The 22,886-nt window shown below is 43.0% G+C and overlaps 1 protein-coding gene across 2 annotated transcripts in view; it reads left to right on the top strand.

The window, feature by feature from the left end:
• The first annotated feature begins 1,070 nt into the window (after nucleotides 1-1,070).
• nrp1a (neuropilin 1a) overlaps nucleotides 1,071-22,886 on the top strand; it is a 187,016-nt gene continuing 165,200 nt past the window's right edge. Inside the window, exons 1-3 of one of the 2 annotated variants that reach the window (XM_072576110.1) lie at nucleotides 1,071-1,152; nucleotides 2,243-2,527; nucleotides 5,613-5,787. In XM_072576110.1, the coding sequence (XP_072432211.1) occupies nucleotides 2,458-2,527; nucleotides 5,613-5,787 (245 nt within the window). In that variant the 5' untranslated portion in view covers nucleotides 1,071-1,152; nucleotides 2,243-2,457. Of the gene's footprint in view, nucleotides 1,153-1,206; nucleotides 2,528-5,612; nucleotides 5,788-22,886 lie in introns of those variants that run through there. The other variant, XM_072576111.1, reaches the window with a different exon arrangement.

The raw sequence follows: 22,886 nt of genomic DNA, 5'->3' as shown, positions 1-22,886 counted from the left end.
TCATTGTTTTTGCCCTCTGTTGGACCATAACCTGGTGTTGTGTGATATTTTTTAAAGTTTGTCTAGCCCAGTCCAACACCGGCACCTCCACAGGAGCAACGAGCTCAGCTTTCGAGCCTGCAGGAATATCAGCTTTTTTTCTCTCAGTGTGACTCAGTCAGTACCACTTCAGCGACCAGTCACCCAGCCCAAGCCCTTGGAACAACCAGAGGAATTGTATTCCAAGACCGCGTCTAAATGTCCAACCTAACCATTCCCTAGTTTACATCATAGTGCTGGGAAGATCTGGCACCCTGGTCGGCACGGAATTGTGAACTAATGTGTGGGGTGCATTTTGAACATTTGATGACAGGAAATGACTGACCAGATAAGAAATTGACAATGTCCACAAAGCATGAGCCGAGGCTCTGTCAATGGCAATGAACAGTCCTGCTGGCTGGGATTTGTGGCGCACTTTTCCCACCTTCCAATCAAACATGCTTCATGGAAAACAGTCCAGCACTGAGCCGGAATTGCGAGGCACCACGATCATGACAGGGAGCCACATGCATGTCTGAATCGCCCATGAGTCAGATTGTCTGGCTCTGACGCGGTGCGCCTCCTGTTGGCCGATACATAAAGTCCTGCCGCGTTTGGGAGATGGTTCTTTTGTGCCCAACCTCAATAAAAACGCGGATATCAGGGGGCGGCATCTAGCCAGGGCCACATTGTTGGGGGAATGTGAAATAGTCTGAAATGGCTTTACAGCTACATTCTGTTTTTATTTACAGAATTCCACATGTGCTCCTCGGATGGGTATGTAAACCCGGAGTTGCACAGGTAGGAGTAGGTCTGCACTTGTTGCTGCATCCGGTTAGCGCTCCCATCTGGGTGAAGGAGATTGCGTTTTTTAAAAAAAAATACACTTCTTCTCGCTCTCTGCCTTCAACTGGACAGTTTCGCTTCCCTTTGCGCTCTCCCTGTGTCCGGGGGCAGGTAAAACATTCTCCCCGAGCCAATGACAGGCTGACAGAGGAAGGATTTTGCTCCAAACAAATTCTGTTTCAATGTGGACTGAACACTGCATGCAGAACGCACATCGAACGACGGCTTTGATGAAGTGTGCACAGCATTAGCACAGGGACTCTGTGTATGAGTGTGCACAGCGTTAGTGTGAGAACTTTGCACAGGAATTGTGCTTGAATTTGTACAGTATTAGTGTGTGAAGTTTGCGTGTCACTATTATGTGGGTGTGAAGCGTGCCTGCTCACGGTGTGTGTAAGGTGTTCAGGAGACACACAATATTTTGCACAATAAGGTTTTGCTTTTCACAGCTGTATATAACAGGGAATTGCAAGTCACGCAGCCAATTCCTTTGGCAGCCCTCCCTCAGCAGACTGCTTTAAAAACAAACAGTCCACGTCTTATTTTTTTTTAAAAAGTCTTTCAGTGAGGTGTTTTTCTCCCTGAAAAGTGCTGATCACCTGGAGCAGTTGCGCGGTGCTGGCCGAGCGTGTGGCTGTGTGACTGGACAGGACTCCCCAGCCCGCTTCGCTTCTCACTCACTGACCGAATTATTTGTGCTTCTAGAGTTTGCTCGGTTCCCGGAGCATGGGCGTTCCTTCCTCTCCCTCTTTGCCCGTTCAGGAGGCTGGCTGGCTGGCCTGACACAGAAACGCTGCTGAGGGGAACCAGCGACTGAGTTGGACCAGGAAACGCGCTTTGAGTTGTCAGGGACTTGGCGTGGTTTGGAGCGGATCCTGCAGCTCTCTTTTCTGCATCTCCCTCCCACCCTGTATCCCTTGCTCGATCTGCTCCGTGATACTGATAAGAGTTCCGCCGATCTCTCCGTGTGTGAATACAATAATAAGGGAGTCTCAGTCAATTAATCTCCATTTGTGACTGTAACACTGGGGGTGGGGGGGAGTGTGACCCAGGCTGACTGATCTTAATTCTGACTTCGGTTTCCCTTGAGCGGGGCTAATCGCCCAGTCTTGCATCATTTAGAATTTGATAAGCACGTGAACGCCTTTATTTTATCCGCCCCTTCCCACCTCCCCGTCTCGAACTAGTTTCAGATCTTTGTGGATTTGACTTTTTTTTTATTGCCTTAAACATATTTCCTAGCCAGTTTGTTCTCTCTCCCAGTTGGCTGCTAGCCGTGTCTACTGAGCGGCGAGGAGTCTCCCTGTGTGTGTGTGTGTGTTAGGGAAGGGGTGGGGGGAGTCTGTGCAAAGCTTTTATTGGCTCGGGATTTTTTTAGGAAATGGCAACGCCAGACATTGCAACAGGAACCGTGTATCCGCATGCGGCGAGAGGAAGCTAAAGGATGAGCTTGCTGATCGTCCACAATCCCCCAAACTAACCAATTCAGCTCAAGTCTGCTGTTCCTTGTTGTTGTCGGCGTTCCTGTTTCTCCCTCTCCGTCGCTGGGAGTGTGTGTGCGCGCTGTTTTCCTTCGCCATCTCCACTTGCCAAATGGGGAAGCATCAAGTCTCTCTCTACCTCCTGGCCGTGGCGATCGGTGTGTCCGGGGCGCTCCGAAACGGTGAGTATGAACGGCACCCGCTTTCCACACTGTCGCTTCGGGACCCGGGAACAGCCAACAGCCACAAACACTGAGCAGCAAGTGAACGGCTCTGGGTCCACTCTGCAGGGCGCACGCAGAGTCTGCGGGGTTTGGGGAGCTCGGTTCTGTCTGTTTCATTTTACAGTCGGATTGAGGGAGGGGTCCCCCAGCCTGCTGAAATCTCCCCACGCGGGGAGAGTTCACCCCATACGCTGGGAGAGGTCACCGCATACACTGGGAGTGGGTTCCCCCATGCACTGGGAGAAGGTCTCCCCCATACACTGGGAGAGGGTTCCCCCACACACTGGGAGAAGGTCCTCCCCCAAACACTGGGAGAGGGTCTCCCATACACTGGGAGAAGGTCTCCCCCATACACTGGGAGAAGGTCCTCCCCCAAACACTGGGAGAGGGTCTCCCATACACTGGGAGAAGGTCTCCCCCATACACTGGGAGAAGGTCTCCCCCATACACTGGGAGAGGGTCTCCCACACACTGGGAGAGGGTCTCCCATACACTGGGAGAAGGTCTCCCCCATACACTGGGAGAGGGTCTCCCACACACTGGGAGAGGGTCTCCCATACACTGGGAGAAGGTCTCCCCCATACACTGGGAGAAGGTCTCCCACACACTGGGAGAGGGTTCCCCCATACACTGGGAGAGGGTCCTCCTATACACTGGGAGAAGGTCTCCCATACACTGGGAGAGGGTCCTCCTATACACTGGGAGAAGGTCTCCCATACACTGGGAGAGATTCCCCCACCTATACACTGGGAGAGTTCCCCCCCCCTCCCCCTGCCCCATACACTGGGAGAGGGGGTGGCAAGTGCGGTTTGTTAAGAGTGCGGTTTATCCCAGGGCTATAGCAGAACCTGAGGTACCTGCAGCCTGAACTAGGGGAAGCTCGACTTTCTCGGAGCTGTGGGACTTTCTCAGGGCATGTCCCTTCGCAGGGAGAGCAGTGCCCTATCTCACAGTGTGTGCACTGACCGCCCCCAGTCCGTGTTGGAGAGGGGGTGCTCACTGAGATCTCTCTGATTCCCCCTCCCCGTCCTGGACACTGCACCCCCCCCCCCCCCCCTCCCAGGAACTGCCCTCTCGCTGCCACCAGTTGCTGGGAAAAGCGGTCCCTATTCAGGCGGTTTGCGGCTGGCCAAACTCAAACCTGAACCAACCTGAAAACCCCCAGCCTCCAGCAAGTGCCGGCTGCTGTGTGCCGCCCTGAGCTCCACAAGGGCAATGGTTCCTCTCCCTGACGTTTCTCCAGCACTTCCTGCTCAGTGTGTGGAGGGCTTTTTTTTTCTTGTTTAAATTTGGGGCTGGGTAAACAAGACACTCTCCACAGAGATCAGGAGGGACTTGCGTTCAGAAAACTGAGAATCGGCTTTTGAGGGATTTTTTGGAGTTTACTAAGTAAAGCGGTGAGGGTCAGACCCTCATCCACTTCGGCGCTAGTTTAATGTAGATCCTGCCTGGACTGACAGCACTGAGCTGCGGTAGCAAGGCACTCCGGCTCCTTCTTATCTGGGCCAGGACACCAATCGCTTCCTTGACACCCAGCCTTCTGGCTCCATCGTAAAGCCAGTTCGCTGTGCCCTTCCCGGGTTGATCCATGACTTTCCCGGCGCTATTCCTCTTCCCCGAACCCTTCCCCCTTCCCCGACTGCGACTCCCTCTCCCTCTGTCTCCCCGAGCCGAGGATAAGCCTCTCTCAGTTAGAGGGGAGGGGGTCAGTGTGGAGATGGTGTGTGTGTGTGTGTGTGGGGGGGGGGGGGGAGCAGGTTAACACTGCACAGCAACAGCCACGTTAGAGCAGATTGGAGCTGAAGTGATGGGACAACATTGAACATGACTAACCCAGTGTTCAGAGTAAAGTTTAACTGTAGGATCAGTGCACGGGAGGCTGTGCTGTCAATGTGAAAACACCATCGCGGGTTTGACTTTCGGCTCCTTTTCCAAGTAGAGAGATAGGGAGAGCCGGGTTCTCAAAGCTGAACGCTGCACTGTTCCTCCATGCGTGAGGAATTTCATTTTACTTCACTTCTCCCGGGCCATCCCTCTGTTCATTCAGTAATGCCCCTCCACACCCACCTTGAGATTAGAGACGAATGAGAATAAACTGGAATCTTCCATTGTCCTACCCACCCATCGATTTGTGTGTGTGTCTGTGTACGTGTGTATCTGTATGTGTCTGTGTGTGCCTTTATGTCTGTGTGTACGTGTGTGTCTGAATGTCTGGGTGTATCTTAGTGCATGTGTGTCTTTGTACGTGTGCTACTGTGTCAGTATGTGTGTGTGTTTTTGTGTATGTGTGTGTCTGCGTGTGTGTATTTGTGTAGGATGTGGGTGTATGTTTGTGTGTGTCTGTGTGTAGATGTGTGTGTGTCTGAGTGTATATGCGTGTGTGTGTGTGTGTAGGGGTCTTGGTAAATTTGGGGGCTCCCAAGTTGGTTAAACCGACCTGGGAAAAGCGGGGGCTAACTACAAAGTAAAACGCTTTCTTAACTCGGGATTAATCAGAGACTCAACCCCTCCAAAACACCCTGAAGTCGAGTAACAAAAGCTCGTTTTGTGAAGTTCCAGATCTTTTATCTGGTTCTGGATGAATGCAAGTTAAAACAAATAAACAGCCTTCCAGGCTCAGAATCCGTTGTGCCTGTGAGCTGCCGCCTTCAAGAGTCAATCAGAATTGTCAATGCTCTGACAATCTCCGGCTAACAGGGCTGGGTGGAAACCTGTGGAAACCACAGACCCCGCACCCGAATCGAATGTGGAGTTTCAAAACCTGCCAAAATATTTTACAAAACAAGGCAGGAATCTGCCCAAGTATTTGATGAAACGAGGCAAGATATTTTCCAAGTATTTCATGAAAACAGATCAAGATTCCGTTAAAGTATTTTATAAAACCGGGGGGGGGGGGGGGGAAGATTCTTTCCAAATATTTTACCGAATCCAGAGAAAGTATAATTCTGCGCAAAAGAAAATGTGTATCCTTATTTCCGAGTCCGAGATGTGAAGGGAGGGAGCGGAGATTCCGTTAGTTTATGAGTGTTTTTCTCTCATGTAGATCGGTGTGGGGATACTATACAAATCACCATTCCTGGCTACCTGAACTCTCCGGGATATCCAAACTCTTACTACCCCAGGGAAAGCTGTGCCTGGGTGATCCAAGCACCCGAAGCTTACCAACGGATAATGATCAATTTTAACCCTCACTTTGATCTGGAGGACCGGGACTGCAAGTAAGTCAAACCAGATTGGGTCGCTTTTAGGTGCAGTGACCTCTAGTGGTTACATGATATTTACTGGAACTTGCTGAGAGGGAGCGTCAACCTTATTTGTTTCTCTGTACTGTATTAGACAAGGCTAATATCCCTCTCAACATGAGAAATGCACGCAATACAACGAACACACCTGCTCCCACATGTCAGACTGTACTGGGCTATTTTCTGTTACAGTTACCTCAGGAATGTTAACTATTCCGGTTACTCTTGTATGAATGCAATGTAATGCACATCGTTAGGCAAAAAAAAATGATTTCCCGAGGAGGCAAAAGGAGGGAGTATTATGTCATTGGAATTGGCTTATTTGTGATTCAGCTAGTAGATGATTTGGGGAAAGACTCCCATCACAATTGATCATTTGAACTATTATATACAAACCAGTTTTTGTGCAACGTGAAGAGAACCACTGCTTCACTTTGTTAGTCAGATGTTGTTCAGCAACTTGAAATGTAATAACCAATAATAACCTTCCATCTTCACCTCATCAATTACAAAATACGGAAATAACACACTTTTGAGATCAAATTATTTTGCTAAATGTTAGAAACCATTTCTACATAGAATCCCTATGATGCAGGAAGGCCATTTAGCCTGTACTGATCCTCTGAACAGCTTTGCTTCCTGTCCCTGTAACACTACATTTAGCATGGCCAATCCACCTAGCCTGCACACTTACATAGACACAGGGAGAACATGCAAACTCCATACATGTTTGTCCATACAGTCACCCAAGACTGGAATGGAACCCAGGCCCCTAGCACTGTGAAGCAGCAACGCTAACCACAGTGCCACCATAACTTATATTAGGGTGGTAACTCTACACATAATTCAGAAGGAAGTTCCAAAAACGAATGAATACAAAACTGTGTTGCACTCAGAATAGCTGACATTTACAGCTGAAGTATTTTTCAAACCTTGACCTGTCCACAACTAGAGGGCAAAGGTTTAGGGTGAGAGGGGGAAGATATAAAAGAGACCTAAGTGCTGGCAGGTGGGACTAGATTGGGTTGGGATATCTGGTCAGCATGTATGGGTTGGACCGAAGCATCTGTTTCCGTGCTGTACATCTCTATGACTCTATGACTCTCTTAGCGTTGTCATGCAGAAAAAGTGGATGTTTCAGTAGCACAGGCTATGGGTCGAGTGATTTGTGACAAGCAATGTCTTGGGTAATAGATTAGCACAGGTTGAAAATAACATTTTGACAGCTTATGCTTTTAAGTTTGAATACCATTTGATGCATTCTGGAAAATATATTGCATAATGGGACACTCCAGAAGCTTACAACTTAAAAAAAAGTGTTTTGGTTTTTCCTGCCATTTATCACATGGTGATTGTGGCCTGAGATATTTTTGGTTTTCGTCATTTTGCGATTCATTCTTTATTTAGCTCCTTTGTTGAAATAATGTTTGTTGGTTAGCATCCACATTGTGACCTTCCTGCAATCTCACTGTCTTTGTTCTTGAGTATGAGTTGTGTAAATTCCTAATATATTTTGAAATATATTTCATTGAATATGTGTGCCTTCTCCAATCATAATTTAAAATCAGCCTTAAAATTAAAGTTGTACATTAAATACATAGAAAAACATTATCTGTGAAATTATTCCAGTTGCATCTTTCTAATTCCTAAGAATGGAATATCTGGATAAACTGACTAGCTGGTATATAAAATTTGAAATCATAACAATGAGGTTTTATACCACTGTTCCTTCTCATTTTTCGAGGGACAGTGCCCCTGTCAGAACAATGTTTTCCAATTTAGCTGAAAAGCCTTTAGGAAAATTTGGTTCAATTGATTTTCTTACTTTTGATAGTATGTATTACTTATGTTGCCGATAGAAACAATTATACATTTTTCAAGGCGATCAGTCATAAAATGTACTGTGCTGTCAGAAGGCAAATCATAAAATTATTATTGCAATACTATTTATTCTGTGCACTGTCCAAATGAACTGACAGAAAGGAGTTTTACTCGCTGTGATCAAAAAGCCAAGGAGTAGGGAAAAGCTGAGTGGCCTAATACTGCCTCACTTCCTCATGTTTTGAATGCCTTCTAAAATATAGCCAAAAGTTTGCTCTTTCTATGTACCTTAATGATCTTGAAATTACATTTTATTACATTATCTTCTGCTGCTGTTCTTTTGCAGGTCTTCACCTCTGTGTACCCTTCCCTGATTATTCCCCCCTACCCCACCAACCTTCCTCCATCTCCTAATTTTTCCTACAGTCTGCAGGCTTTTAAAACTAAAGCTTGCCATCATCTAAATACTATCTCCTGACTGACCTCATCCACTATTTTTCTCTTTATAGTCTTTGTAATATTCTGCAAAGCTTTGCTATTGACTTTGGTTTCCAATGAAAACAAATATTTGTTTATTAGGAACATGAGAACATAGTCAAACTTGCATGGCATTCCTTTGTCTTGCCAAATTTGACACCTTGTCCCAAACTATAAAACACATTCCTTACAAACTACTTATAGAAAATATCTTGTGCTAAGCCACTAGGAAAAGCACAAGTCTGAAATCTGCATCATGTGCTCTAATATTCACAGAGGTTAGTAGTATATTTTACTGAGGCAAGAAAATTTGGGAAAGGCGATTGGAAAAACATATTTTGTGATAGTAGCTTATCTGATCAGAACATAAGTTGAGATTAAAGTAAATTGAGCCGTCAGGTCAACTGGATATCATTGCATTTTAGTTTTGTAGAATGGTGTTAAGTCTCTCCAACCCAACTGGAAAATCACATCTATGCTATCTACTGCTACAGTGTGAATGTTCACTCCTGCAAAGAAAGTTTTATTTCGCTGAAAGCTAAGGAAAGATTGGCACCAAGCAGTACTTAGAAAATACTATGTGTGGACAGAGTATTGTTGAATCTAGCCAGATAAAATAGCATTGCTTATCAGTACAATGCACTGATAAGCTTCAAGTTGCTTATGTAACCAGAACAACAGAACCCATTAGGGCATTTATTTGCCAGTAAAGTTATCTGCACACACCTCCCCCACCCTCAGGAAAAGACATTCCTCCAGTTGCCACTGATGATACAAACTAGCTGGCAATCATCAGCGGTGCCCTGGAGGGTCATAAATCTTTGTGACTCAGCTATCTGTTTTCTGACAAGGGTATTGACATAATTCTGGCATTCTATTGTGAGATAGAAGCCCACTTGATGCCTAAGTGACTGTTAAGCTTCCCAAGGAGGTTTGCTTGCAGTTGACCACAAAAGAAGTAGGAAGGGAAGTTTGAGGTCTAGCTAGCAGACAGTATGAATTCCTCATCAACTGAATAATTCTCCACAAAAAACATGGATTCTTTGGTGAATTCCTGCTGACCACAGCACAACCACGTCATACCATATGATTTAAAATATTGGGATCCAGCTGCAGTTGCTTGAGTTTCTGTAGCTTTCTCTTTACTGATTAAGGGGATGTGTGCTTCTCTGGCTAGGCCAAAATTTATTGTCCATCCCCAATTGCTCTCAGGAGGATAGTGGTGAGCTGCCTTCTTGCACTATTGCAGACCCTTTGATGTGGGGACACCCACCTAATCAGAGTAGGTGCTGGTTACACAATTTCTGTTACATAACCTCCAGGTACCATTTAGAATTAGAATCCCTACAGTGTGAAAATAAGCCCTTCAGCCCAGCAAGTCCATACCGACCCTCCAAAGAGTAACTTGGCCAGACCCATTCCCCTGCCCCATATTTACTTCTGACTAATGCACCTAACCTACACAGCCGTGAACGCTATGGGCAATTTAGCATGGCTAATTCACCTAACCTGCGCATCTTTAGATTGTGGGAGGAAACCGGAGCACCCAGAGGAAACCCATGCAGACATGGGGAGAATGTGCAAACTCCACACAGACAGACATCTGAGGCTGGAAGTGAATGTAGTTCCCTGACGCTGTGAGGCAGCAGTGCTAACCACTGAGTCACTATGCTGCCCAATGTCTTGCTATTATTGTCAAACATCAAGTTCCTTCCTTTTGATTCAAAAGATAGCATGGATTAGAGTGGTTGGGAGAGCCAAGAACATTAATGGTCTTGATATATTAAACATTCTCAATACGATTATTAATATAGCTGCTTTTATGAGGGTTTATTGGCAACATGATATGCCCATTTTTGGCAGACTTTCCACCTATGATACTGAATGGCAGGTCAGTATAGGCCAAAGTTTAGATCAGAGTGGTGCTGGAAAAGTACAGCAGGTCAGGCAGCATCCAAGGAGCAGGAAAATCGACGTTTTGGGCAAAAGCCTTTCATCAGTATAGGCCAAAGCCCACCCTTCAGCTACATTCCCTTCTTGCTACAAGTCCAGTTTACATATTTGAAGTTAGTACATCAATGACCCCCTTTGGAATCTGAAGCACATTTTAGAACTCTGAGTGGAAGATATTTACCAGATAACTGAACAGAAGGAAAGAGAGTAGAAAGAGTTTACATTAATGAAGTGTCCTTCAGGCTCTTAACCTGCCCCAAAATGCACAGGAAGATCTGCAGTCAACATCGTTATCAATTAAGTGTCTTTTGAAATTGTTGGTTAATGTAGGCCTAGACATTCTATTGACAAGAATCTTTTGTTCAGGCAAAAAAGTAGTGAAGTGTCTGCCTGAACAACTGATTTGAAAAATAGCCTTATCTCAGTTAATTCAGTATTTACAGCCACAAAGATTGAAGATTGAAAGGATTCTGAAGGACTCAGTCACAAAGTGTCTTGTACCTCAAGCAGCCTGAACCACTGGCATAATTTTTACACTACTTCTGTGTCAACTGTCAATTCCACTTCTAATTTTATACTTGTTTCTTGGACTGGAATGAAAGATGCTACAGTTGTCTGCTAACTTTCCAGATTTTGCAGCAGGAAATAGAATGTAATGTGGATTTTGAAATGTTGCTAGCAAATTGCTTAATACTTGGCTTGAAAGTTGGTGTCTTGATCTACAGTCAGTTCTTAATGCCATCTCTTGTTGCACCTGCACTCGTAGTTCAAATTCGAGTACAGCCAGATCACTATGTTTTGCAAAATTCTTGTCTCTCCCTCTTTATCCCCTCCCTCCTTATTTTTCTGTTTTGAGCTCTCATAGTGTGGGCAACATTTGTAATGCCTAAGTTAGACTGTAATTTAAAAGTTGAATTAGATCAAAAGCTTCACTGTATTCCACCAAAGTCAAGCATCCAATCATGATATACTTGAAATAGCTTACATGGTCTAATTGGTGCTGATATAGACAAGATTGCCCATCTTGATATATGCCAGTATAATCATACCCAAGGACGTCCTCTTCCGCCTGTTCCTTTTTCTGTTCCATCAGTTGCATCCCTTCCAATGCTGTGTAAGTGTTATGCTATGTTCTGTCCTCAATCTGTTATTACTACAGCTTAAACAAAACACTTTTTTAATAAAGAAATTATTAGTGGACATAGTTCACACTGTCTGTGCAATTAGGAACGGACAGTAAGTGTTGGCCCAATCAGTGATGTCCATATCCATGAATCAAGAGAAAAAAGGCGTAGTGCCAACAATGTCCTGAATAGCTGGAGCAGTATATTTCTACTTGTAAACTTCATCCTGTCATGCAATAAAGGAGCAGGGTGGAGTACAAAAAGTCCATTTGCCTTCCTAATTAGTTGTTGTACTTGCAATCTTTGTGGTTCAAATGCAAGAACAGCCAGGTCATTCTATTCTGTAAACTTCTTGTTTCTCCCTCCTAGTGAATAATCGTCTGCCTTTCCATCCTCATCACATCTCACATCCTCATACCTTCACAATCCGTACCAAAGGCTAGACTTGCTGCCCGCTTTCAGGCCCAGTGGTGGGACATGTCCCACCTCAAAAAATAGCTCATCGTGTTGTATCTGCTGTGCTTCATGTGGTAGAATTCTTCCTTCTAAGTCTAAAGGTTATGGGTTCAAATCCCACTTCAGAGATAAGACTATAAAGTCATTAGCTGGCACTCCTGATAATATTGAATTATGCTGCCTTTCAAATGGCATGTTGAAACTATGCACTATATGCTCTCTCAGGGGGGTGCAAGAGGTTGTAGGACTTTATTTTCTAGAAGAGCAGAAGTATTTTTCCTGGTGTCATACCCAATATTTCTTCCTTGATCAACAGCATTGAAGAAAAGATTGTCAGGTGATTATCACCTGGCGGTTTATTGAACTGCTGTGCTTTTCCAGCACCTCACTCTTGACTCCGATCTCCAGCAGTCCTCACTTTCTCCTTTTCATTGGGCCCTGCTGTACGCAAATAGTCTTTTGTATTATCTACATTAGAATGGTGAGTACAATTCAAAAGTACTTCACTGGCTGTGAAACGTTTTGGGACTTACACGTTTATGAAAGACACTATATAAATGCAAGTATTTGCCTTTTAGCTCGGCCTCACCTATTCGAAATACTGAGCAAGACTAAGCAAAATGGGACTAAACTGTATGATTTGCCTTTCCAATTTGTATCAGATTTTCCTTGGCTTTGACATGCACCAACAATAAATATTGTATATCCATTGGCTCAGAACAAGGTAACTCTAGAAACCAAGATGCTATGTTACAATGGGGATCAAATATCTTCAGACAGGGCATGATGAAATAATGTCAAGGCAAAAATTCATGGAGGGACTCAATGCACATGTGAGGAATAGTGACAAAGGTCAGGACAATTGCATAGATTCACTCGCAATTTATATCAAAGAAGTGAACACACTTCAATGAGTGTAGTTGGTCAGAGATGTAAAATAATTTCATTTCGAAATTTCATAAAGAAAATAGTTGTTAACTCTGCAAACTGTATATGCTTATATTAAGCGTTTGGAATTTTTTTATAGCCAGTGAGTTGCCTGAGAAATAAGATTAGTGGATTGCCTAAATGCAATAGTGGAAGTCCCTGGGTTACGAATGTCCGACTTACAAACATCCTATACTTACGAACCGATGTCAGGCTTCTCATTTTAAAAAATTATTTTTAAAAATCCAAGTTATGTACAATGTTTCATCCTAACGAACGGGTGGGCTAATTCGCCTGTATCTGTTCCGACTTAGGAACAGCGGAAAAAGCAGAACTCATTTGTAACCTGGGGACTTCCTGACCAGCTAGAATTTGTTCAATACGCTTGTGGTGCAGAAAGATTGGATCCTAAAAATTAATGCCTTTCTTCTACTTCAGTCACATATTTTCAGCTGACCCCCGACATTGTGGTGAAGATAAACAGAAGGAATGTAGAGGAGCGCAGCCTAGCAACCGCAGGGCAAAATAGTCAGGAACGAAGTATCCAGAGCATATTAAGGAGACAGGCCAGTCAACTGTTTCAAATGTCTGAACAAAGAAAACAATGGATAAACATAACAAGGAAGCAAATGGGGTGTCATATTATAACAGTTCAGAGAGCCTGAAAACCAAAACCTTGATTAATAAAGTTTTTAAGGAGATCATAGAGAAGAATTAATTGATAGGACAATAGGATTTAGAAGGGCATTCCAGAGTGAAGGATTCTTCTTCAATTTGTATTGACGCAAAAAGAGAAGGTGAATTGAATAGACTGAAAATGAAATTTGTAGGACAGAAGGCTATCGTGTGACATCATATAGAAAGGGATGGTAGGAAATATTGTTGAGGTACTAATTGGGGATCTTGGTGAGATAAGATGTAATCTGTTAAATTCAAGTCTAGGTTAAACAGAATGTCATGATTTTGCTTGAGTGGTTGAGAAGGGAGATGGAAATCATTTGAAGAAAACAAAATTCATGGTGGGGACCAGAAATGGTTATCTCAGAATTTCCAGATGTTCAGTTAAATCTTTTCATTTGTCTCATCTGCAATCTAACATCAGAAATGGAAACTGACTGCAGAGGTGATTGTGAATCAGAGAAGTCTCTGTAATGCATGTCCTGGTCTGACTCTGAAGTGCAGTATCACTGGTAACATCATGTCACATGGCTGAGGCTTGACTGTGCTGTCAAAGGGTTTCAAAAACGTATTTGTCATGAGCTTCATTCTGTGCATGCATGTAAAAATGGGAGTGGTGCTCTCTCAAGGTAGTAGAATGGGATTTATTTGTTCTCAGCAGTCTAGGCCCTGTTAGTTGAGAGTCAATCTTGACAGCTACTTCTTTGACCTCAAAATACAAACAGAGCTATTGAATTTAATATTCCAAGTTGACATTGGATTTAGCATCGTTATCATGCAAATCCAATATGCGTTTAGAATACAGCATGGGGTAATAGAGTCATTAAACTGGAGTGCTTCACTCTCAACTGAATATGTTAATTCACCTTCTTTCACAGGCAATTCAGTTGTTTCTCTGTGAGACTTCCTCCAAAATTGCCCTGAATATTCTGTTTTTAAAACAAATGGCATACATGTCAAAATTATGTCACAAAGGACTATTTTATTTTAAAATCGATCAACTTCCTTGAAAGTAGAAGAGAGAAGTGTTTCAAACAATTGTATATTAACAGTCCATGTTATCATTTGGACATAATTTTTTTATTCAAATGATGATTTAGGTTTATCTGTCTTTAAAGATAAACCTAAAGAAAAACATTCAAAGGTAATTATTACTTAACAGAATACATTGAATTAAAAACGTCACTGTATCATTATACATATAAGAAGTATAATTTTTAAAGAAAAATATTCTTTGAATAGATTACTATCTGGCACGTCAGAACAAAATTTAATATATTAACCATAAAGGTATACTAAAGACTTAGTCTTTTTAGCAAACAGGTTTTATAGACTTTGCTAATTGGGTGTGACATTGGAATTCATCATAAATCACATGGAATTGACACAGTCAGCAATCTGTAAGGTTTGTTTGGGGCGTTAGCTTCTTGAAAGTAACGGATGCAAGACTGCACATCCTTGAAGGAACCTGTCCCATTCACCTGAAGCTAACAATTTATAAATGCAGCATTTAAAATTTGACAATGTTGTTTCCTTGAACGAAATTGGTCAAAGTAGTACTGAAGGTCAGGGCTGAACATGTGGGCCTAAAAGGGTCACTGGGTGAAGAACAAATTTCACCAGGTTCATTCTGTTGAATAAATCATTGAGAAGGCAGCCTTGACATTAGGCAACAAATGACTTAACCAAGTACTGTACAATCACAAAACGGTTTTCTCTGATGCTTTGAGTTATTAGGAGATCCAATTAATTTAAGGAGAACTCTGACTTTATTTAAAGCCAGGTTGTTTGGAAAGAATTAAATCAAAGATTCGGCTACTAATTTTGTTGGAGTGGTGCTGGAAAAGCACAGCAGATCAGGCAGCATCCGAGGAGCAGGAAAATCAACGTATCGGGCAAAAGCCCGTCATCAGGAATAGAGGCAAAGAGGCTCTAGGGTGTAGAGATAAACTGGGTGGGGGGTTGCGCTGGGGAGAAGGTAGACCTTTCCCTCTATGACTACCTGGTCAGGTTGACGTCCCCCAACAACCCAACCCACCCTCCTGTCTTGGCACTCTCCCCTGCCACCACAAGAATTGCAAAACCTGCGCCCACACCTCCTCCCTCACTTCCATCCAAGGCCCCAAAGGAGCCTTCCACATCCATCCAAAGATTCACCTGCATATCCACCAATGTCATTTATCGTATCCGTTGCTCCAGATACGGTCTCCTCTACATTGGGGAGCCTGGACGCCTCCTCGCAGAGCACTGTAGGGAACATCTCTGGGACACCCGCACCAATCAACCACACCGCCCTGTGACCCAACATTTCAACTCCCCCTCCCATTCTGCCAAGGGCATGGAGGTCCTGAGCCTCCTTCACCGCCACTCCCTCACCACCAGATGCCTGGAGGAAGAACGCCTCATCTTCCGCCTCGGAACACTTCAACCCCAGGGCATCAATGTGGACTTCAACAGTTTCCTCATTTCCCCTCCCCCCACCTTACCCCAATTCCAACCTTCCAGCTCAGCACTGTCCCCATGACCTGTTCTACCTGCCAATCTCCCCTCTCACCTATCCGCTCCACCCTCCTCTCTGACCTATCATCTCCATCCCCTCCCCCATCCACCTATTGTACTCTTTGCTACCTTCCCCCACCCTCCTCTCTGACCTATCACCTCCATCCCCACTACCATTCACCTATATAACTTCTCCTCAGCATATTATATATATACACACACACACACTCTCTTATCTATCCACCCTGGATGCTCCCTGCCTCTATTCCTGATGAAGGGCTTTTGGCTGATACGTCGATTTTCCTGCTTCTCAGATGCTGCCTGACCTGCTGTGCTTTTCCAGCACAACTCGGTCCAAATTCGGGTTTCCAGCACCTGCAGTCCTCACTTTTGCCTACTAATTCTGTTGGTTACATCTTCCTGTATGCACAAGTGGACACAGAATTCTTCTTCTTCTTTTCTCCCATCACAACTATCCAATTACTTTATACTTGTTGTTTACTTCGCATGTGAACATTCTCTCCATTACATCAAATCAGAGATCCATTCATAATTGCAAACACCTTGAATTTATAAAGCACTTTGCATTATCAAACAAAATTTGATGCTGAATCACATTAAAAGACATTAAGACAGTTGACCAGAAAAAAAAAACATGCTTATAAATGTACTTTGTTAATAGAATCTTATAGAGAGGTGGAAAGAAGTAGAAAAACTTCAAGAATTTGTGGAGTTTACTGGCTAGGTAGCTAAAGGCACAATCACTGGTAATGGGATGGCACAAATTGGGAATGCATAAGATGCTGGGACGTAGGATCACAGAGAGCTTGCAGGGTTATAGGCCTGACGTATGGTAGGGTGATGTGATGGGGAGATTTGAAAACACAGGTGAGAATTTTAAAATTTAAGCCTTATCAGACCATAAGTTAGTAGGTGCGGAGGGTGGTGGATGAATAGAATTGATATGAGATATAATATGAGGAGCCGAGCTTTAGATGAACTCAATTTTCTAATGTTAATATTATCTTGCATTTCAATTAATACAAAATTTGATTAATAAGGATGAGGTTGGATAACTGTTGATTTGCTTTGGGCTAATATGGAGATATTTCTTTAAATGAATCATTTTTAAAAATGATATAACATATGTAATGGTGAAATTGAACGGTGGATAAGCTAGGAATGAAATCCATAACTGCAGCCTTTGGCAGAGTTGACAGTTTACCATCCAATATACTTCTGGGCTACCATTTATTTTTCGTTATCTCCCACTTAAAAGTTGTCTGAAATTGCTTGATTTGCCAATGAGATGGATAGAAATTACTTTTAACTAGATTCCGTGGTCAAAGAATAATTTGGACTAATGCATTCATAAATCGTGCTCGAGTCAATAATTAACTTAACTATGCACAATTGGTCAGTAATCTGCCTTGTGAGATCAAAAGCTCTAATACATATGAAAAATGGGGAAAAACAGTGAAACAAAATGTGGCAATGTTCAGCTGTGATGAGATGAATGGTTCCAAATAATCTTGTCCCCCACCCCCAATAAAATCATAGAGTTGAGAAAATAACAAAGATAGTATTGACAACAATAATAAATAACATCATCTTCTTTGGCTATTATGGCATTTCCAGCCCTAAGGGTGTTATTACTGCTCATCAAGCCCATAATAAACACTTCAGTACCGGTAATGGCTGTAATGTGTTTCAAAAATGAAGTTAGAGGTCTTCCAGACAGACAGCACAATGGGGTGCAGATACCAGACTTTAGGTTGCTGAGAATGACATAGATCTTGCCAGAATACAAAACGCATATCATTTGCAACCTTTCTTCGGCACTCTGTTGAGAAAGTGCTGGTTAACTGGTTCCTAGCTGTTGCTCATCTGGCATTTGAGCCGACATGCTATTTAGTTCCACACTTGAGCAACAAATACTGTTGTCTAAATATTAAGAACTCTTCAGTTATAGAGGCATAGAGAAGTACAGCATGGAAACAAACCCTTCAGTCCAACCCGTCCATGCTGAACAGGTATCCTAACCTAATGTAGTCCCATTTGCCAGCACTTGGCCCATTTCCCTCTAAACCCTTCCTAATCATGTACCCATCCAGGTGCCTTTTAAATGCTGTAATTATATTAGCCTCCACCACTTCCTCTGGCAGCCCATTCCATACACGCACCACCCTCTGCATGAAACAGTTAACCCTTAGGATTCCTTTTCTATTGTTCCCCTCTCACCCTAAACCCATGCTCTCTAGTTCTGGACTCCTCCACCCCAGGGAAAAGGCCTGTCTATTTACCCTATCCATGCCCCTCATGATTTAATAAAACTCTATAAAGTCACCCCTTAGCCTCCAACGCTCCAGGGAAAACAGTCCCAGCCTATTCACATTCTCCCTATAGCTCAAATCCTCCAACCCTGGCAACACCCTTGCAAATCTTTTCTGAACCCTTTCAAGCTTCACAATATCTTTCCGATAGGATGGAGACCAGAATTGCACACACAATATTCCAAAAGTGGCCTAACCAGTGTCCTGTACAGCCACAACATGACCTCCCAATTCCTATATTCAATGCTCTGACAAAGAAAGGAGAGCATACTTAATGCCTTCTTCACTATCCTATCTACCTGTGACTGCACTTTCAAGGAGCTATGAACCTGCACTCCAAGGTCTCTTTGTTCAGCAACACTCCCTCGGACCTTACCATTAAGTGTATAAGTCCTGGTCTGATTTGCTTTTCCAAAATGCATCACTTCACATTTATCTAAATTAAACTCCATCTGCTACCCCTCAGCCCAATGGCTCATCTGATCACGATTCTGTTATAATCTGAGGTAACCTTCTTCACCGTCCACTACATCTCCAACTTCGGTGTCATCTGCAAACTTACTAACTATACCTTCTATGTTCACATCCAAATAATTTATATACATGATGAAAAGTAGTGGACCCAGCACCAATCCTTGTGGCACTCCACTGGTCACAGGCCTCCAGCCTGAAAAGCAACCCTCCACCGCCACCCAGTCAATAGGTGTACTGCTAAAAACAACAAGTACTGGAGATCACAGCGAGTCAAACAGCATCCATGGAGTGGATGCTCCACATTGTGGCTACCATCGACACCGCTAACTGCTGGCTCAATGTGGAGAGGATCTCCAAGAAGATTGCGCATATCGACACAGATATCATGTTTCTGCAGAAATGCAAGAAAGCAGGAAAGATCCCAAAAGGAGTACAGATCATGAACCCACTCAAGTCGACCTACAACGCAGACTATCTGAGAGACTGTGCCGCCACACCTCTCACTAACGCCTCAATCATCTCGTGCACCAACTCTACAGCAGGTGTCACAATCTTGAAGTCGAAATAAGAGTCCACATTCTCAGCTTGTGCTCAAGATACAGCAGGACAGTTACGAGACATTGCCAAGCAGTCAAGGCAATGAAACTACACCACCTACATGCACACTAAGAACAAGAAACTTGAAAAACTTGGCATCACCACCAGCAGTAGCCAAACCTCCCTGGCACCACAGTTGAAAACGGGGAAATCGATGTCCAACAACAGCATCCATGGAGAAAGAGCAAGCTAATATTTTGAGTCAAGATGACTCTTCAGAGCTGAAGTAAAGTGTGGAGGGAATAGCATTTATGCTTTAGTTTGGGGGTTGGGGTAGGTGGTCTGAGTGTAGTGGGTGTAGGGTGCTAGTGAAGGTAAAATGTTGATATTCCAGATTAATTGATCGGAATATGAGAATGGCAGAACAATGTCTCCTGCCAGACTTGAAAGAACAGTAAGTGGGACGGCTGGAGGGGAAGACATAGTAACAAGCTAAATGAAAAGGAAGAAATCTTCACACTTTAAGGTGTTGAACTCAATATTAAGTCCAGAAGGCTGTAAAGTACCTAGTCTGAGGATGAGATGTTGTTCCTCCAGTTTGCACTGTGATTCACTGGAACACTGTCGCATGCCGAGGACAGAGATGTGGGCATGCAAGCAGGATGTTGTGATAAAATCACCGCCTCTGGGAAGTGTATTGCTGTTCAGTATGCACTGTCTTTAAAGTGTGTTTGAAAGTTTGCTAGCAGTAGTGTATCTGGAAGAACTTCACAAAGAAATTTGTGATGCTGCTGCAAATATTTGTATGGAAGAACTTCCATTATAAGGGGAGAAAGGTCAACCAAGTTCAACCTTTGCAATCTGCAGAATAAGACAGGCTGACTGGAAATGTTAAATTTTATCCTGCAGCACTCTCAAAATCATCTTGTCCATTCAATGATGTACAATGTCAAATAACGCTGCACCCTTACCTATTGCAATCCTATTTTAAGGAAACAGCAAGGCATTTCCTAGAATTACTTACATTCCACAGTCATTACTTCATTAGAAATACAAGAACCATCTTCAAACCGTCGTGGTAAAACTATGACCATGAAGTGTGTGTGTTTCTGACGAATCTACTATGGATATGTTTTTTGAGCAGTGCTGATTGAGTACAGAATTTTTTCATAAATTCATACAGTAGGAAAGAGGCTGTTTGGCCTATCATGTCTGTACAGCCAAACGTTTACCACTATCCATAGTCGTATAGCCTTGAATATTAAGACACTTCACTTGCTCATCCAAGTACTTTTCAAAGATTATGAAGTTTCCTGCCTCAAATACCCTCCCAGACAGTGCATTCCAGATCCCCACCACCCTCTGGGTGAAAACATTTTTCCTCAAATTCCCTCTCAACCTCCCGACTATCAGTTTAAAATTATACCCCCTTGTTATTGCCCTTTCAACTAAGGGGAACAACTGCTTTCTATTTGCCCTTACCATGCCCCTCATAATCTTACACCCTCAATCAGGTTCCCACCCCCACAAGCTTCCCTGCTCCAAAGAAAACAATCCCAGCTTATCCAGCCTGTCTTCATAGCTAAAATACTCCATCCCAGGCAATATCTTGGTGAATCTCCTCTGCACTATCTCCAGCGCAATCACATTCTTCCTACAGAGAGGTGACCAGAACTGCACACAGTCCTCTAGCTATAGTCTATGGTTGATTTCTAAATTCCTCCATTGTTGAGGGAGGTGTTTTGAAAAGATGGTATTGCAGAGTCAATGATGCTCTGCAGTGGTACAGTGAAACCAATTACAGACTGTGTGTATAATTCCTGGCATATATCAGGGAGACATTTCAGAAGTTGCATTTAAAGGGAGAGCAAGATAATTGATTCTTATCTGATAAAATTCTATTGTTTGTGCAATAGTAACGTCTTCTCCAGTATTTCAATAGTTGTGTTTTGAAAGCTGTTTTTACAATATAATCAATACCATGCTGGTAAACATTTCAACAGACATAAATGTTTCTTGTGGAAGCCAGAACCAAGTTACCCTTTCAAAATTACCTCCAGTATCAATTTGGAATTTGGCTGATTTTCAAATTGTCTCAGCCTTTTTTTATCAGTTGAATTGGCTCTTAATGATATTGATGATAATCATTATTGCAAGCTATCAACCTGCTCAGAAAAATGCAAACAGCTGGCAGTTCCACCCAAACACTGTCACACATAAGGAAATGTAGCTCTAAACATTTTCAAGTCTTTATGTGCTAAAATCTGTCAAAAACATCCTCCTGATTAAATTATTTCACTTTCTGTCACAGCTTTCTGGTAAAAATCAGCAGACAATGATGGAAAGCATAATGGAGTATTTCCAATGGTAGAGTAAAGCACAGAGAATGTTTTGCCTTTTAAACAAATTTTAAAGGAGTGCATAGCTGTTGAAGTAGAAAAGAATGTGAGGTTTATGTCCTTGGTTCTGAGAATTAATAAAAACCTTGCAGCATATGTGCACTGTAAAGAGGTAAAACTCATCATTTGAAGCATAAAGAGACAGGCATCTGATTTTTTTTAAATGTAGTTTTCCTGAGACTTTCAAACAGTTTTGTTTACAAGTGATAAGACAATGGAAACTCACAATTAATTATTCATAATCAAAAATAGCAACTTGCATTTAAGTAACATCTTTAATAGCAAAATGTCCCAAGGCACTTCAACAGGAGTGAAATCCAAAAAGAATTGGCACCAACACGAAGGAGGATAGGTGACTAAAAGCTTTATTAAAAATGTAAATTTTAATTTGGAACAGTGTGGAAAGAAGTGGGACAGTATCAACCATAAATCCAAATACAATACAAGAACTTAAGGCTAACGTAGAAGTATGGTGAGAAAGGTGAGTCCATTTCTGAGTATACTCTCTTAGGAGTTTATTATAGTCTGATAAGCATTAGAATGGAGACATGAGGTAATACACAGACAAATTAGAGAAAACACACAAGTGATAGCACTGCAGTAATGGCACTTGAACTCTGTTTGCTTGGAGCATAGCTGTTGGGACCGTTACCAGTGGAAAGCTACTGAACGAGATGAATAGAGTTGACTCTAATGCTGGAATTTTTGTCCTTATTATCCTTGGTGGTGCACAATGAGCCTCACAGTCCTCTTCTCTGGGAGGTGATGGCTGTATCTTTGGTCTGCTGCAGGACCTTATCCCCAGTGAAGAGTGAATGAGAGTGTAGCTTGTGTATGGATTGACAGAAGGAACGAGTTCCTCGGCTGACTAATTTTTCATAGAATCCCTATATTGTGTGGGAACAAGCCCTTCAATCCATCAAGTCCACACTGAACCTCTGAAGAGTAACTCACCCAGACCCATTCCCCTAGCCCATATTTACTATTGCACATAACCTACACACCCCTGAACACTATGGGCAATTAAGCATGGCCAATTTGCTTAAGTGCACATCTTTGTGAGAGGAAACCAGAACACCTGGAGGAAATGTGCAAACTCCACACAGACCTGGAATTGAACCTGGATCCCTGGCACTGTGAGGCAGCAATGCTAAACACTGAGCCACTGTGCCACCCCTAAATCTTTCCACATATCTGATTTCATGATCCCATGCATTGTGGGAGAAAAGTACCTTTCAGCATTTTGGACCATCATAGCAACTTCACTATTTCACAGAGCACACTGGATGTTAGATTATAAGAGCAGGGAAGTCATGTTAGAGATGTTATGTGTCATGTTGGTTAGGCCACAGCTGGAGTACTGTGAAAAGGACATGATTGCAGTGGAGGAGATTCAC

Source organism: Chiloscyllium punctatum, chromosome 8 (assembly GCF_047496795.1).
Source record: "Chiloscyllium punctatum isolate Juve2018m chromosome 8, sChiPun1.3, whole genome shotgun sequence".
NCBI lineage: Eukaryota > Metazoa > Chordata > Chondrichthyes > Orectolobiformes > Hemiscylliidae > Chiloscyllium > Chiloscyllium punctatum.
This window is presented reverse-complemented; position numbering and strand designations above follow the sequence as displayed.